Source organism: Alligator sinensis, unplaced genomic scaffold (assembly GCF_000455745.1).
Source record: "Alligator sinensis unplaced genomic scaffold, ASM45574v1 scaffold445_2, whole genome shotgun sequence".
NCBI lineage: Eukaryota > Metazoa > Chordata > Crocodylia > Alligatoridae > Alligator > Alligator sinensis.
The window spans coordinates 2,455,711-2,467,773 of NW_005842081.1; the positions used below are offsets into that span (position 1 = coordinate 2,455,711).

At 40.0% G+C, this 12,063-nt stretch overlaps 1 protein-coding gene across 1 annotated transcript in view; it reads right to left on the bottom strand.

Moving 5' to 3' along the window:
• Window positions 1-5,607: 5,607 nt before the first annotated feature.
• The window catches only part of LOC102375056 (DNA polymerase nu-like), an 89,188-nt gene continuing 82,732 nt past the window's right edge, over window positions 5,608-12,063 (bottom strand). The window contains exons 7-8 of the mRNA XM_006023819.3: window positions 8,668-8,729; window positions 5,608-6,678 (exon numbers count right to left, since the gene is read on the bottom strand). Coding sequence (XP_006023881.2) covers window positions 6,610-6,678; window positions 8,668-8,729 — 131 coding nt within the window. The 3' untranslated portion in view covers window positions 5,608-6,609. The remainder of the gene's footprint in view (window positions 6,679-8,667; window positions 8,730-12,063) is intronic.

Genomic DNA, 12,063 nt, shown 5'->3' on the forward strand with positions numbered 1-12,063 from the left:
TGGGCTGCCCAGAAAGGTAGGGCAGGCTGGGGTTGGGGCTGGGGCTGGGGCTGCGAGCTGTTGCTGCAGGGGGAGGGCTGCTGACTGGCCCATAGCAGCTCCCTAGAACTGCCTATGTGGCCCGAACTACTTGCCCACCCCTGCCCTACAGTAACTGTGCTCATTTGAATGAGGAGCAGCAGAATCACTTAAGAGACTTTCTAAGTAGGAGTCACAAGTTGTTCTCCCTGTTCAGCAGAAATAAAGGTTATACTGCACTAGTCCTACAGGACATCAATAATAGGAGAAACCACCTTGCTTTTTAGGAGTAATAATAAAGGAACAGACACTTCAGATTATTGAAGGGATGAAGACATCAAGGGCCTTCAGCCAGTCCTTGGGCCTCATCTACAATTCTGTTTAAGAAAAAAAATATGGCAGCACTAGATTTGTATAGGTTCCATAAAACGAAGCCACTTTAAAGGATTCTTATCATTATCATGAACAGATGACACCCTGTAACAGGTTCAGTCTGGCTCTCCACACTGAACCTTAGAAGTGGGGACTGACAATGGAAGTTGATCCAAAAGACAGAGAAAAGATTGCTTTCGCAGCAGGGCACAGCTTGTGGCAATTTAAAATGATGGCTTTCAGCTTGTGCAATGCACCACTGCATCTGAAAAGCTAATGGAGAGAGTATTGTATAACATGCATTTCTCAGCATGTCTTTATACCAGCGATGTAGTCTGCTGCATGTTAAAGCTTTGAAAAGGAATATTTACATGTGGTCTATGATAAGCTTAAGGCTGCCATTCTGAAACTGAGCTCAAAGAAATAGGAGTTGCTTCAAAAAGAGATAATTGCCCTGAGTACACAATCAGTGAAGGAAGAATTTCCACAGTTTAAAAAAACCCACAGAAAACAACAGTGCAGAAGTGGACACACCTCCAACCACTCCTATTAAAGAAGCTTCATTGATGTGTTGCTGAAATTGCAAAACCATCTGATACGTTTGTAGAGAAAGGGGGTCTTGGGCCACCTAACTCTGCTCCAAAGTCCTTTTCATGCAGGACACAGATACTAGTGCTTACAGTTTGCAGACGGCATTGACAAAACACCTAGAGAAAGTCATCACTTACTGTAATAAAGGGCCTACGTTCTTCAACAAAAACGTTTGTATTCTTGTCTGTGGTAATGTAGCATGTTAACCACTATTTGTATGGGAGAAAGTTTGTAGTCAGGACTATGTTTCTCCATAATGGGGTTTTATATTCAGGCATCCAGGCAAGGGGGAAAATTGCTGTGCTATGATTTCATACTCACACACAAGACTGGGAACAAGCTTGGTAATCCTGATGCCTTGTCCCAGGAATTAGTTGTACAATTGGTTGTATAAGGGAATGAATGTTCTGCCAAGAAGATGGTGGTTTCCTTTCTTCCCATAACTTGCAGAAGGGCAAATGTTCCTGTAATGGTGGATATGCAGTTCCAGAAAAGATTCCCAAAGAGACATTCCTAGTACCAGAATAGTACACAAGCAGAAAATCAGCTGCCGAGCACAGCCAGCGTGGAACATGTTATCCTCTCCGAACAGGTCAGAAAAAGCTTTCTGATCACAATGGGAAAGCTTAGACTTTAAAGACAGAATAGTATATAGGATCTAGGAAACATCAGTAGGTAATGGGTACTATTAACAGCTTACTTTATGTTGAGAAAGGAGTTTCAGAAGTTATGGTAGGATTTTAAAAGATCTGGACATTTAGGGGTTGTAAAAATCTTATCCAAGCTATGAAAAAATTATATTTTGTAAATACCAGGCAGCAGGGAGAGATTTGCGAGCAAGACTGATGCTGGCTTTGCAAAGAAGGAAGTCGCTAAGGCTGAAAGAGGCTCATCACAGGCATCGCTCACATGGACTCTAATGGAGCACATTGCTGTTAATAGGACTGAGACAGAGGTGTGCAGCAATCAGTATTTGCTGGCAGATAAGGACAACTTCACAAAATGGCCTGGGTCTTGCTCAGCAGGGAACCAAGTCTCTGCAATAGGAGTTAAAGTGCTAATGAACAAATATTTCAGTAGAGTTGGAGTCCTGTATGCAAAGACAATTGTCGCAGGGTGTGGGGTCTGGACGCGGTGGCCTGGGGGGGGCAGCAGCCAGACGCAAAGCTGGTCCAGCTCCATGGGACCCCCGAAAGCGTGAGGCCTGGGGCAGTTGCCCCAATTCACCCCTTCCTAGGGATGGCCCTGCCTGTATGGGTTACACATAGATCCATTGAGAAACATTGTGAGATTTTATGGGTCCACAAAATCTACAGTCCTCCTCACAGTGTGAGCATTAAGAAAGATAAACCTTGCCAGTACTGACCCACAGAAATGAAGCAGTGGACAGCAAATACTGGGTCCCAGAATTAAACCCATGAGACAGCATAATGTACCAGGGACAGGACTGTTCCCAAGACTGAGACAGAACCTATGGACATTGAAGCTGGTAGAGCTGGGAAGAGACCCGGCTTTCCATTAAAACAAGATGAGCAGCACGCGCCTCAGCCAGCAGATTTCACAAAACCAACAAGCATTCCTCTGAGCCTCGTTGAAAGGGCTCACTTCTGGGGAGGAAAGGAAATGGGACAGGGAAAGGAAACGTAGATGGCAGTGAAAAGTGGTTGAGCCAATGATGTGAAATTTTCGGGTGGAAAAGTACTGTAAAAATAAAAATAATTTATACAGTATCATTTGTACTTTGTTGAATCAAGACTGTCCAGTTGATGACCCATGACCCAAAAAAGGACCAGTATGTGGCCCATGGGCCTTACACAGCCCACAAGCAGCTAACATGTGGTGGGGGGGGTTGGGGGTTTGTGTGCTGCTAGTGCAGTCTGCAGCCCTTACTTTTCTTTGCAAAGCCAGCATTGTGTTTGCTGCACCAGTTTTCTCCTTATGAAGAACGTTTACAGAAGAGACACTTTTTGATAGTTTGGATAAGGTTTTTACAACCCCAAAATGTCCAGCTCTTTTAAACTACAGATATGCACAAGATACACATGTGTGTAGGGATTCCACTGGATATTCTTTTGTGAAGGCTTGTTTGTCTGAGAGAAAGGAAGACCCAAGGGCTACGGACAGAAATTACATATGAATTGGTATAAGTGATCGGAAATTGGTTCAAATCTGTAATGCAACAGAAGTTCAGTGCACATAAATCACTTTCAAAATGGCAAAAAAAAAGCTTTAAGATAAACCTGGATAGATGTACAGTAAAAGTTGTGTTAACTGGCACTTTATTAGCTGGAAAACTCTATTATCCGGCATCCAAGCAACGCAGTAAAAGCAAAACTGGAAGTACCACTTCCGCGGGACTTCCCGTTTTGCTGCCACGAGCTGAGATTTTCTTCGCCACTTTTTTGGCCCATGGCCCAGGGCAAAGCAGCCTGCATGGGGCCCCTCTCCCTGTCCCCCAGCACACTGATGCTGGGGAGTGCGCCAGATGGTGCACATTTGATTAACCGGAATATTTGATTAACTGGCATCCCCCATTCCTGGGGGATGCCAGATAACAGAGCTTTTACTGTAATATCAGACTTAACTGATTTAGGTTAAGTAGGTTTATTGAACTTCTATCCCAGATTCCCTCCAGAGTTAAGTTACCTCACAGTCCCCCAGCATCCCAGGATGCTTTGCACCTCCTCTGCAAACCCCACTACACAGGATGGTTGGTGTTAACTCTGGTCCAAGCCATCTGTTCCAGCTGAGCAGGGAGGCGTACTCTAATGCCCCCTGGCTTCTGGCCTGGGTCACTGCAGGCATGTTGCTGCAGTTCCAGAATCAAAACTGAATGTCTGTTCACTTGCTTATTGGTTAAATCTACGCAACTTAGACTAATTTGTGAAGATTGAATCGATTCAGCCTTGGGTTTTTTGACTGCCTGTACTTAGCCAAGAAGCTGAGAAGGAACACAACCATGAAGCCTCAGACAGCCTGAACCAGAAGAACAGCCAAGCTATGAAAGAGCTTTCAGGATAATTGCTGGCTAGCAAGGAGCTTGAGGCTGCGAGCAAAGAAAAGGTCTTCTGCTGTTTGGTTTGTGCTGGGCTCAGGGAAACAGGCCTTTGTACACTTTGGTAAATAAAACAAGAATGCAGCATGGAAGTTCCTGATTCTGCCATCAATATTTCCTCCTAATGGAGACATCATAGTAGCCTGAAATTTGGCTAAGTTTCTGTGCCAAAGGGTAACAACTAAATTGTAGGACTTGAAGAATAGCTTTCAATTATGAACCAAGGGGTTCCATTTAAATATAAGAACAGGTGGAGTGAAAAGCTGTACGTGAACCTGTAATCTGTGTGTTCCCTGACTTCTCTATAGCACAAACTTTGCTCTTCAGCCTGCAATTTGTTCTACAGGGCTGGGGGGCTGCATCTACAGGTGATTCATTGAAATCAGTGGAGCTATATGTTTATGCAAGGCTCTGCCAACATAGAAGTGGCCCTTAATGCTTGATTTAATAGTTTTAAATGCAATCACTGATTTTTTGTTAAGATCTAGAGTATGCCTGGTATTAACAACTCCAGCAGTGACACAGAACCTAGCTCAAAAATGTGCATCCCAAGGATATATCTGTATGGCAATCCCACAGAGAGAGCAAGCTCTTAAAGTTAGCTGGGCATTAGAAGCAGCAGACCCGTGTTAGCACAGAACATTTGTACAGGATGGTTTGGATAGGATGATCCTGGCTCAGGCAGGGGGCTGGACTAGGTGGCCTGTGGAGGGGCCTTCCAGCCCGACTTCTCTATGATTTCATGGCTCCCCGTGCTAATTAGCTGCCCTGAGAAGTAGGTTGTATTAGCTTGGGCAGAATATGCCACACCAATGGGACAATACAGCTTCCAGCCCCCAAAAGAGCTCAAATAACTATATGTGGCATTGCACTGTGCTATGAGGATGCCAAAAATGGCATACGGAGTTAACTGGAGATGCACTGGAAGACCTAGAGAACTTTAACTGAAACAGACCTTGCTGCTCTATTACCAATTGAATGTTTGACAATTCATTCATAGTGCATCATGTAAAGTTGTACTGCATATCAAATGTATATAAAAATAATCAATCTGTAACCAGCACAAAGGAGAAGAAAATTGGCACAACTTCTTTCATGCTGTTGAAAATAAAGAGCCAGATCCTCAGCTTGTGTAAACTGGCAAAGGACCATAAAAGTCAGCGGAGCTGTGCTGATTTACCTCAGCCAAGGATGTGGCCCATAATTACAGTGTGGAAGGCTCTAACATTGTGTACATGCCAGCTGCTAATTTTAAAACTGCTAGAATCAGTTTTTAGAAACAACAACTGAATCATTTTGGCTGACAAGTTAAGCATGATTAATATGTAGCAAGATAAAAATGAAAACGAACAGCTTACTATGCATCACAGTTTAATCTTTCTGCGCTATGCAAAATGGTTTAATTTTAATGATACAACGTAAAACAGCTACCAAAACAAGGGGTCTAAAGCTGAAACGATTGTACCGAAGCTTCAGTCATTTGAGGCCAAATCCTGTAAAGTACTAAGCATATCTTGGAAGACTCCACATATGTCCTCAATTTCCAGTTAGGTTAGAGGGGCTTGGAGATACCTGTAGCTCCCAGAAGAATAAAGAGGGACAAGGCTTTAAGTAATGCTGCAATAAACGTCTCATTTATTGAACAGGACCAAATCAAGCCAAAATATCAACAACAAAACATTAAAACATAAAAACAAGTCAAACTTACTTTAAACCATAAAACCATATGACTTTAAACCATAAATAGACTTTATGATAAACAAATACTTATCAATATATCTGTAGCTTAAATAATAAATTAGGCAAATATGCCTGTTACAGTCCCCATTAACACCCTAGCATATGACTGGTTTACTGCATATAACTTGAGTTTAAAGATAACCATGCCTAACCAGAAACAGGGTTTTCAAAAAAGTCTTAAAGCATCCAATATCTGTCTATTTGTTCTTATTAAAACACTTACAGACATTTAAAGGTTGAAAAATAATTTGCTTCTGAAGAAAGCTTTCCTAGATCTGTGGAAGATGTCATCAATACGTTATAAACGTTTTTGTCTTTGGACATTTGCACATTCGGGGCCTGTAAGAAACCTTGTAAGAAGCAAACGGACACCTTGCTCAAACATTATCAGCTAGAATGCTGAACGTAACGGTGGAGCAACTACTGATATGTTTAAACCTGTATCGTTGGCAGGATTTTCAGTTATCCTGCATTCGTAGAAGCATCTGACAAAATATTTAATGTTAAGCCTGTGTCTATGAATTAGATGAATGTTATGCTCCCTGAAGGGTTAATATTGTCTTGCTTCATTTCTTACATGTAGTAATTTAGCTCTGAACAAAAGCAGCTCCCTGCTGGTTACCTTGGCTAAAAGAATCACAATGAACTGGTAAAATCCAGTTTTATCTTACTGCTGTTGCCTAGGGCTACAGACAAAATGAAGAAAAAAATTCACATGCAGAGTATTAGGTGCTTATGAAAGATCCTGCAGAGCTGTTGCCTAGTGATTCAGTGAGGAATCAGCATAGGCCAATGAGGTGTGCGGGTATTGAATACCGTCCCTGATGGCTGGTTTACATCTTCTGTAATTCTGTCATACATCCCCATGATTTTCCAGTGGTGAGAATCACTTTCAAGGGGACCTGTCAATAAGATTTAAAAACAAACAAGTCAATCACATATAGCAAGATTATTATTGCTATTGCTTTTCCTATTAGATGCTGATAAAAATTGAGGCTATAAGCCTAACTCATCTGAAATATCTCAAACCGCTGTAACTTGTTTAATTACTGCTGTAATTAATTCCTAACTAAAACGCTATAACCTTTTGGGCTATCCTTTTCCTTTGGACATGCTCATATGTTTCACTGGACTAAAGAAAGCCCCTTAATGTGCAAATGCCCCAAACCAAAACAGTCCTTACACTGTTTTATAGCCCTATTCAAAGCAGATGCCAATACTACAGTGTTTATGATCAACAACATTGGCAACAATATCATAAATATACTGTGCTTTTATCACGTATTTTTCTTTTTTAAATTTAATTTGCAATCACTAATTCTCTTCCAGGAATAAAGGTTTTCCGACATGAAAGCTGCCTCAGTAACAGGGACTGTACATTTTGGAAAAAAGCCACTTCAAAGATAAGGCATCCTTTCTCTCAGCAAAAAAAAAAAGGAGTCTCTCTCCACTATGAATGCGTGTGCTGTACTTCAGTGACACTTCCTTCTCCGTATTAAATGGATAATATTCATATTAAAAGAGCATTTGGATAACTATGAAGTAGAAGTTAGGTATGCACAGAAGCAGAGCAGAGGCATTTTACAAAAACCGTTAATCATCTTCATCTTGCCAATCCCAGGAGCATTATCCTCATTATATGAGGAGATAAAAACAAATCTTAACAACAACACAGATTCTTGTTTTAAAGAACCCAGGATTTACTCTGCTGAATCCACCATCAAATTCAATATCTGGCCATTGCCACTGATCCATATCTGATGATTCAGGTGGGGGTGAAATACCTTTAGAATGCATAGAGCCAAATATGCATTCTGCATGGAGAAAAGTGTCTTCCTGATCTCCACAGAAGGTTTGTGTAAAATATAGATAATCAATCTCCTCCATATATCTGTAGATGTTATTTATCCTTGATCGTCAAATACTCCTAATCTTTTAAAAACCCAGCGATCCCTATTGATTTTAAATAGGTTGTTGCAATGAATAGTATATACTGACTATACTATTGTCCAAAGATTGATTTTCTTTCACCAATTGAGAAGTTACTAGTCATTAACCCTGGAATTTGCAATTCTATTCTAGAATTTGCTGTATTTGATCAGGTCAAAAGTCTGTCTAGTCCAATGTCTTGTCTCTGAAAATGTCTATTCCCAGATACTTTAGAGACAGGTGGAATAAACTGTAGTTGGCAGGTGTGGAACATTTTGCTTACATGGACATTTTCTTAACATCTGCCAGCTAGCAGTAAGTTTATGCCCTGAACATGATTTATACCCTACACTTTTGTAACCAGTTGTTCTCATTATCTGGTTAAGTACCTGCCCTTCTAAGTTCTAATAATCTATTTACCAATTATAAACTTGTTAACTTTCATTTTCATTGACTCTCCAAATCCCAACTCTCTTGTCTTTGCATTATAAAGGGTAACTTAAGTAACTGTGCTGGGGCTTGCTGATCTCTGGCATTTCCCAATATTTCAGTTATAGTTATGAAATTTTCACTTACGAACTTTGTAACTTTAATATACTTTTAACCTTTTTTATATGCAATTTCTGCAATGTACTAAAAGTAGAAAAGAATAATCAAAAACAATTATGAAATGAGTGATAAGGGACTTGGTGGCAGCACTATGGAAAAGGATCTTGGGGTTTTGGTAGGTCACAAACAACACGAGTAAGCCACGTGATGCGGCTAAAAAAAAGAGAGAGAGAGAGAGAGAGATGAATGCAGTTTTGGGAAGCATCAACAGCAGTATTAGATGCAAGACATGGGAGATGATAGTGTTACTCTATTCAGCATTGGTGGCACTAAAAGTGATTGACTATACCCTACAGGAGCCAATATGATGGAATCACTAGCATAAATGTAATTCAATTCACAATTTTCCATACCTTCAGTGGCACTTCTAAGGCTTTGATTTGTTGCAGAGATTCCATTGTTCTTTTTACAAGTGCTAAAATACAGTTAAAGAAGGTTAAGTACATACAGCTTTAACATCTTAATTAGAACTTGCATATAGAAAACAAAAAATATGTTGCATAATACTTCTTTGTCTGATGCTGCTTAATGTACCCATTGCTAATTGCTCAGATTGTTCTTGTATGTCAAAAAGAAAAAACAAAGTGGAAATCATTATGCTGTGAAAGAGATTTGGTACTTTAAAAATAAAAATAAATAATATTCAGTTTATAAGCAATTAATAATTTGAAAGTAAAAAATAAAAGAAACATTATTTAATATTTATAATGTGTGTAATTTAAAAATATTTTTTGAAACCTGAAACACCAGAAAAATGAAAGTGGGGCATATCTGAGAGATGTTTTACATCTATATAGAAACGTCCAATTGCTGCAATTCTCAGCCCTACAGTTTGGCATTTCTTACCTGAATAAGTTTGGTAAAATTTTAAATAAGGGAAACGTCTTACAAGGCCTTAAAAACGGGTTCCAGAACAAACCATACATGACCACTGATCATTAATCAAACCACAATAGAAAATCTCAGCTAGATTGGAGCTACCTATTGTATGGACTTAAGAGACCAATGACAGATATACAAGACTCTGTGTGGGATAATTAGACTGTTAAGAATCTAAACGCTAATATTTTACTATGATTTATGAGAACTTAACTGGATAGCCCAGACTATTAAAGTAACATATCTAAGTGTCAGACTTCAAGACATTTGCTTGAGACCATATGGCAAACGTCTTCTGCTTAGCATAATAACTGTCAGCATTTTGTTCAAATCTCTTATAAAACAATTAATTTCCTTTCTACTCATTCAGGGAAAATTTGCTTTTCCAGATCTTGATCAATTATTAATCATCTGATAATGACTCAATGTATTAATGGCGTAACACATTTGTTAAAGCTATATTTGATTTTGCCCAGTCCCTAAATCTCAAAGGTTTCATACTAGAAGGAGCTATCCTCATTACCCAGTCTCAAGAGATTCTTGTTAAACACCAGCAAATCCTCAGTGGAGTTGTGCCAGTTTATGCCAGTTGAAAATCTGACACTGCATTTTAGATTGTTTATTATATTTATAGATCCTGAAACCTCCTCTGATGTCTTCCATTTTTTAAAGTTTTGCCTAATAACTCTACAACATTGTCTACTTCAGTCTACTGCTAGTGAAATATTAACTTACGCTTAAGCTGTTCCCACCATACTCATTTTAACATCTTGCCCTATTACTATCCATAATTTGAATTGTAAAGACAAGACTCCAGCATGCACAGAAAGTTGCTCCCTGGTTTTTGTTTAGACTGATAAAATGTGCAGTTCAAGGCTCCCATATACTTAAACATTTCTATTGGTTCCTCATTCATTGTGATTGCCTATTTAAAAACCCTCCAGAGACTGCTTGATCTAAACTCATGGGTTCTGCTTCTCTAAATTCTGCTTGTCTCTTTTTTGCACTGGCCTCTTCTGTTTCTCCAAAAAGTCCAACCAGCATTGTAGTAATGCCCTTCACTTAATCTAAAGATGTCTTTCTATGTAACTGTCTTATTAAATTAAACACTTAATGTCAGCTGAAAAAAGTTATGTTCACCATATCTGCTCTGGTTTTAGCTCTCCTCTTTAAACTCCCTTTGAAAATTCATTTCTTAAAACCCACAAAAAATAAATCAATAGTAACTAACTCTTACCTTTTACGCATAATAAAGCAACATAAGTAGACCCTTAATTGCTAAGGGCCAGATGTAATTTGGTCATGAAAGTACTCACACTTCATAGATTTCATAGACATCAGGGCTGGAAGGGACCTCGGAAGATCATCGAGTCCAGCCCCCCACCCAAAGGGCAGGAAGTCAGCTGGGGTCATAGGATTGAAGCTGGGGTCATAGGATCAAACTTAGGATCAACTTAGGCATTACAATGTTAAAACTTAGGCACCTTGACTCAGGAAAGCATTCCAATTTGACCAGGTTTAAAAACTGCTTAGGGTAATATCTTTTATTGAACCAACTATGTCGTTGGGATACAGTGAGATCAGCTTTTGAATATAAGACATTCTTCATCAGGATAAAGCTTGTCTAATTTTAGCCCAACTGCATAGTTGTTCCAATAAAAGATACCAACCTAAGACGGTTTTGCCTATCACTTAATTTCTAGACAAACATGTCTAAAACATCACTCTTGCACTACTAGGTTTAAGCACATACAGAGTATGTGGAGATGTAGCCTATAGGAAACAGGGTCTCCTTTGAGCATTTGTGCTCTGCTAGGATCCAGAATCCTTTGAACCTCTTCTGACCTCAGGCGTCTAACTGGCTGGTGTTGGCAATGACCACTTTTCCCATAGTAACTTAATGGACAGAATGCTTGCCCAGGATGTTGATCACCATAGCCTGCAAGGATTCAAACCCACATCTCTCACTTCCCAGGAGAAAATCCTAACAACAGGCTCCAAAGCAGAAATCCTAGCACTGTTTGTGTGTTTTATGCTAGATGGCTGTCCATTAAAAGCAGCAAATGGACCCAGATCTTCATTAGATCTAGCAAATGAACCCAGATCTTCCCCTTTCCTCCACTGAGTGCCCAAACTATTAGGCTACTGAATCCTGCTCTCTTACTTATTTTCCTGTTGGCCACATGAGTCTTCCATTCTTGGATGCTCAGTTTCCCAGCTTCAACTGCAAGACTTGAGGATGCTCCCATCCAGACTAGTCTGTAACCTGATGGTTAGGACAAGCGATGTGGGTTTGAGTCTCTCCAGCCTGAGGAAGACTTAAAACACAGGTCTCGCACTTTCTTTGGGCTCCACCATTGTCAACGTTGAGCTGCACTCGATGTTGCTGATGTGAGTCAGGTGTACTCTGAGCATGACTAACAGGTCAGATCCTTCTGGAGACTTGATACTAGGGAGGTACTTAATCTGGATTTCAACAGAGCTAGGGCAGTGTCACAACCCAATTAAATTGTGCCCATGCCACTGAGCAAGAGATACCATTCAAATCATCCTCATTTTGATGACTAAGGGTTAAAAGACATCCCTGCCAAAAATTCCTTGAAACAAAACGCGGCCGGAGTACTGTAGATAATTGGTCAGCTGAAATAAAAAGTGAGGGGAAACTATATATAATTGGTCAAAAAATAAGCGTAAGCTCCTCACACGTAGCACACACGTAACAGGTAGAGAAACCTAACCCACTACCTTGTAACTTGAGGAGACAAAGAGCTGCTGCTTGCCAAAAAATTAAAGATTCCATATAACGGTTCACCATTGGGTATCCCTGTAAAACACCTCTGCCTATAAATAGTTTAACAGTTTCCGCCCAA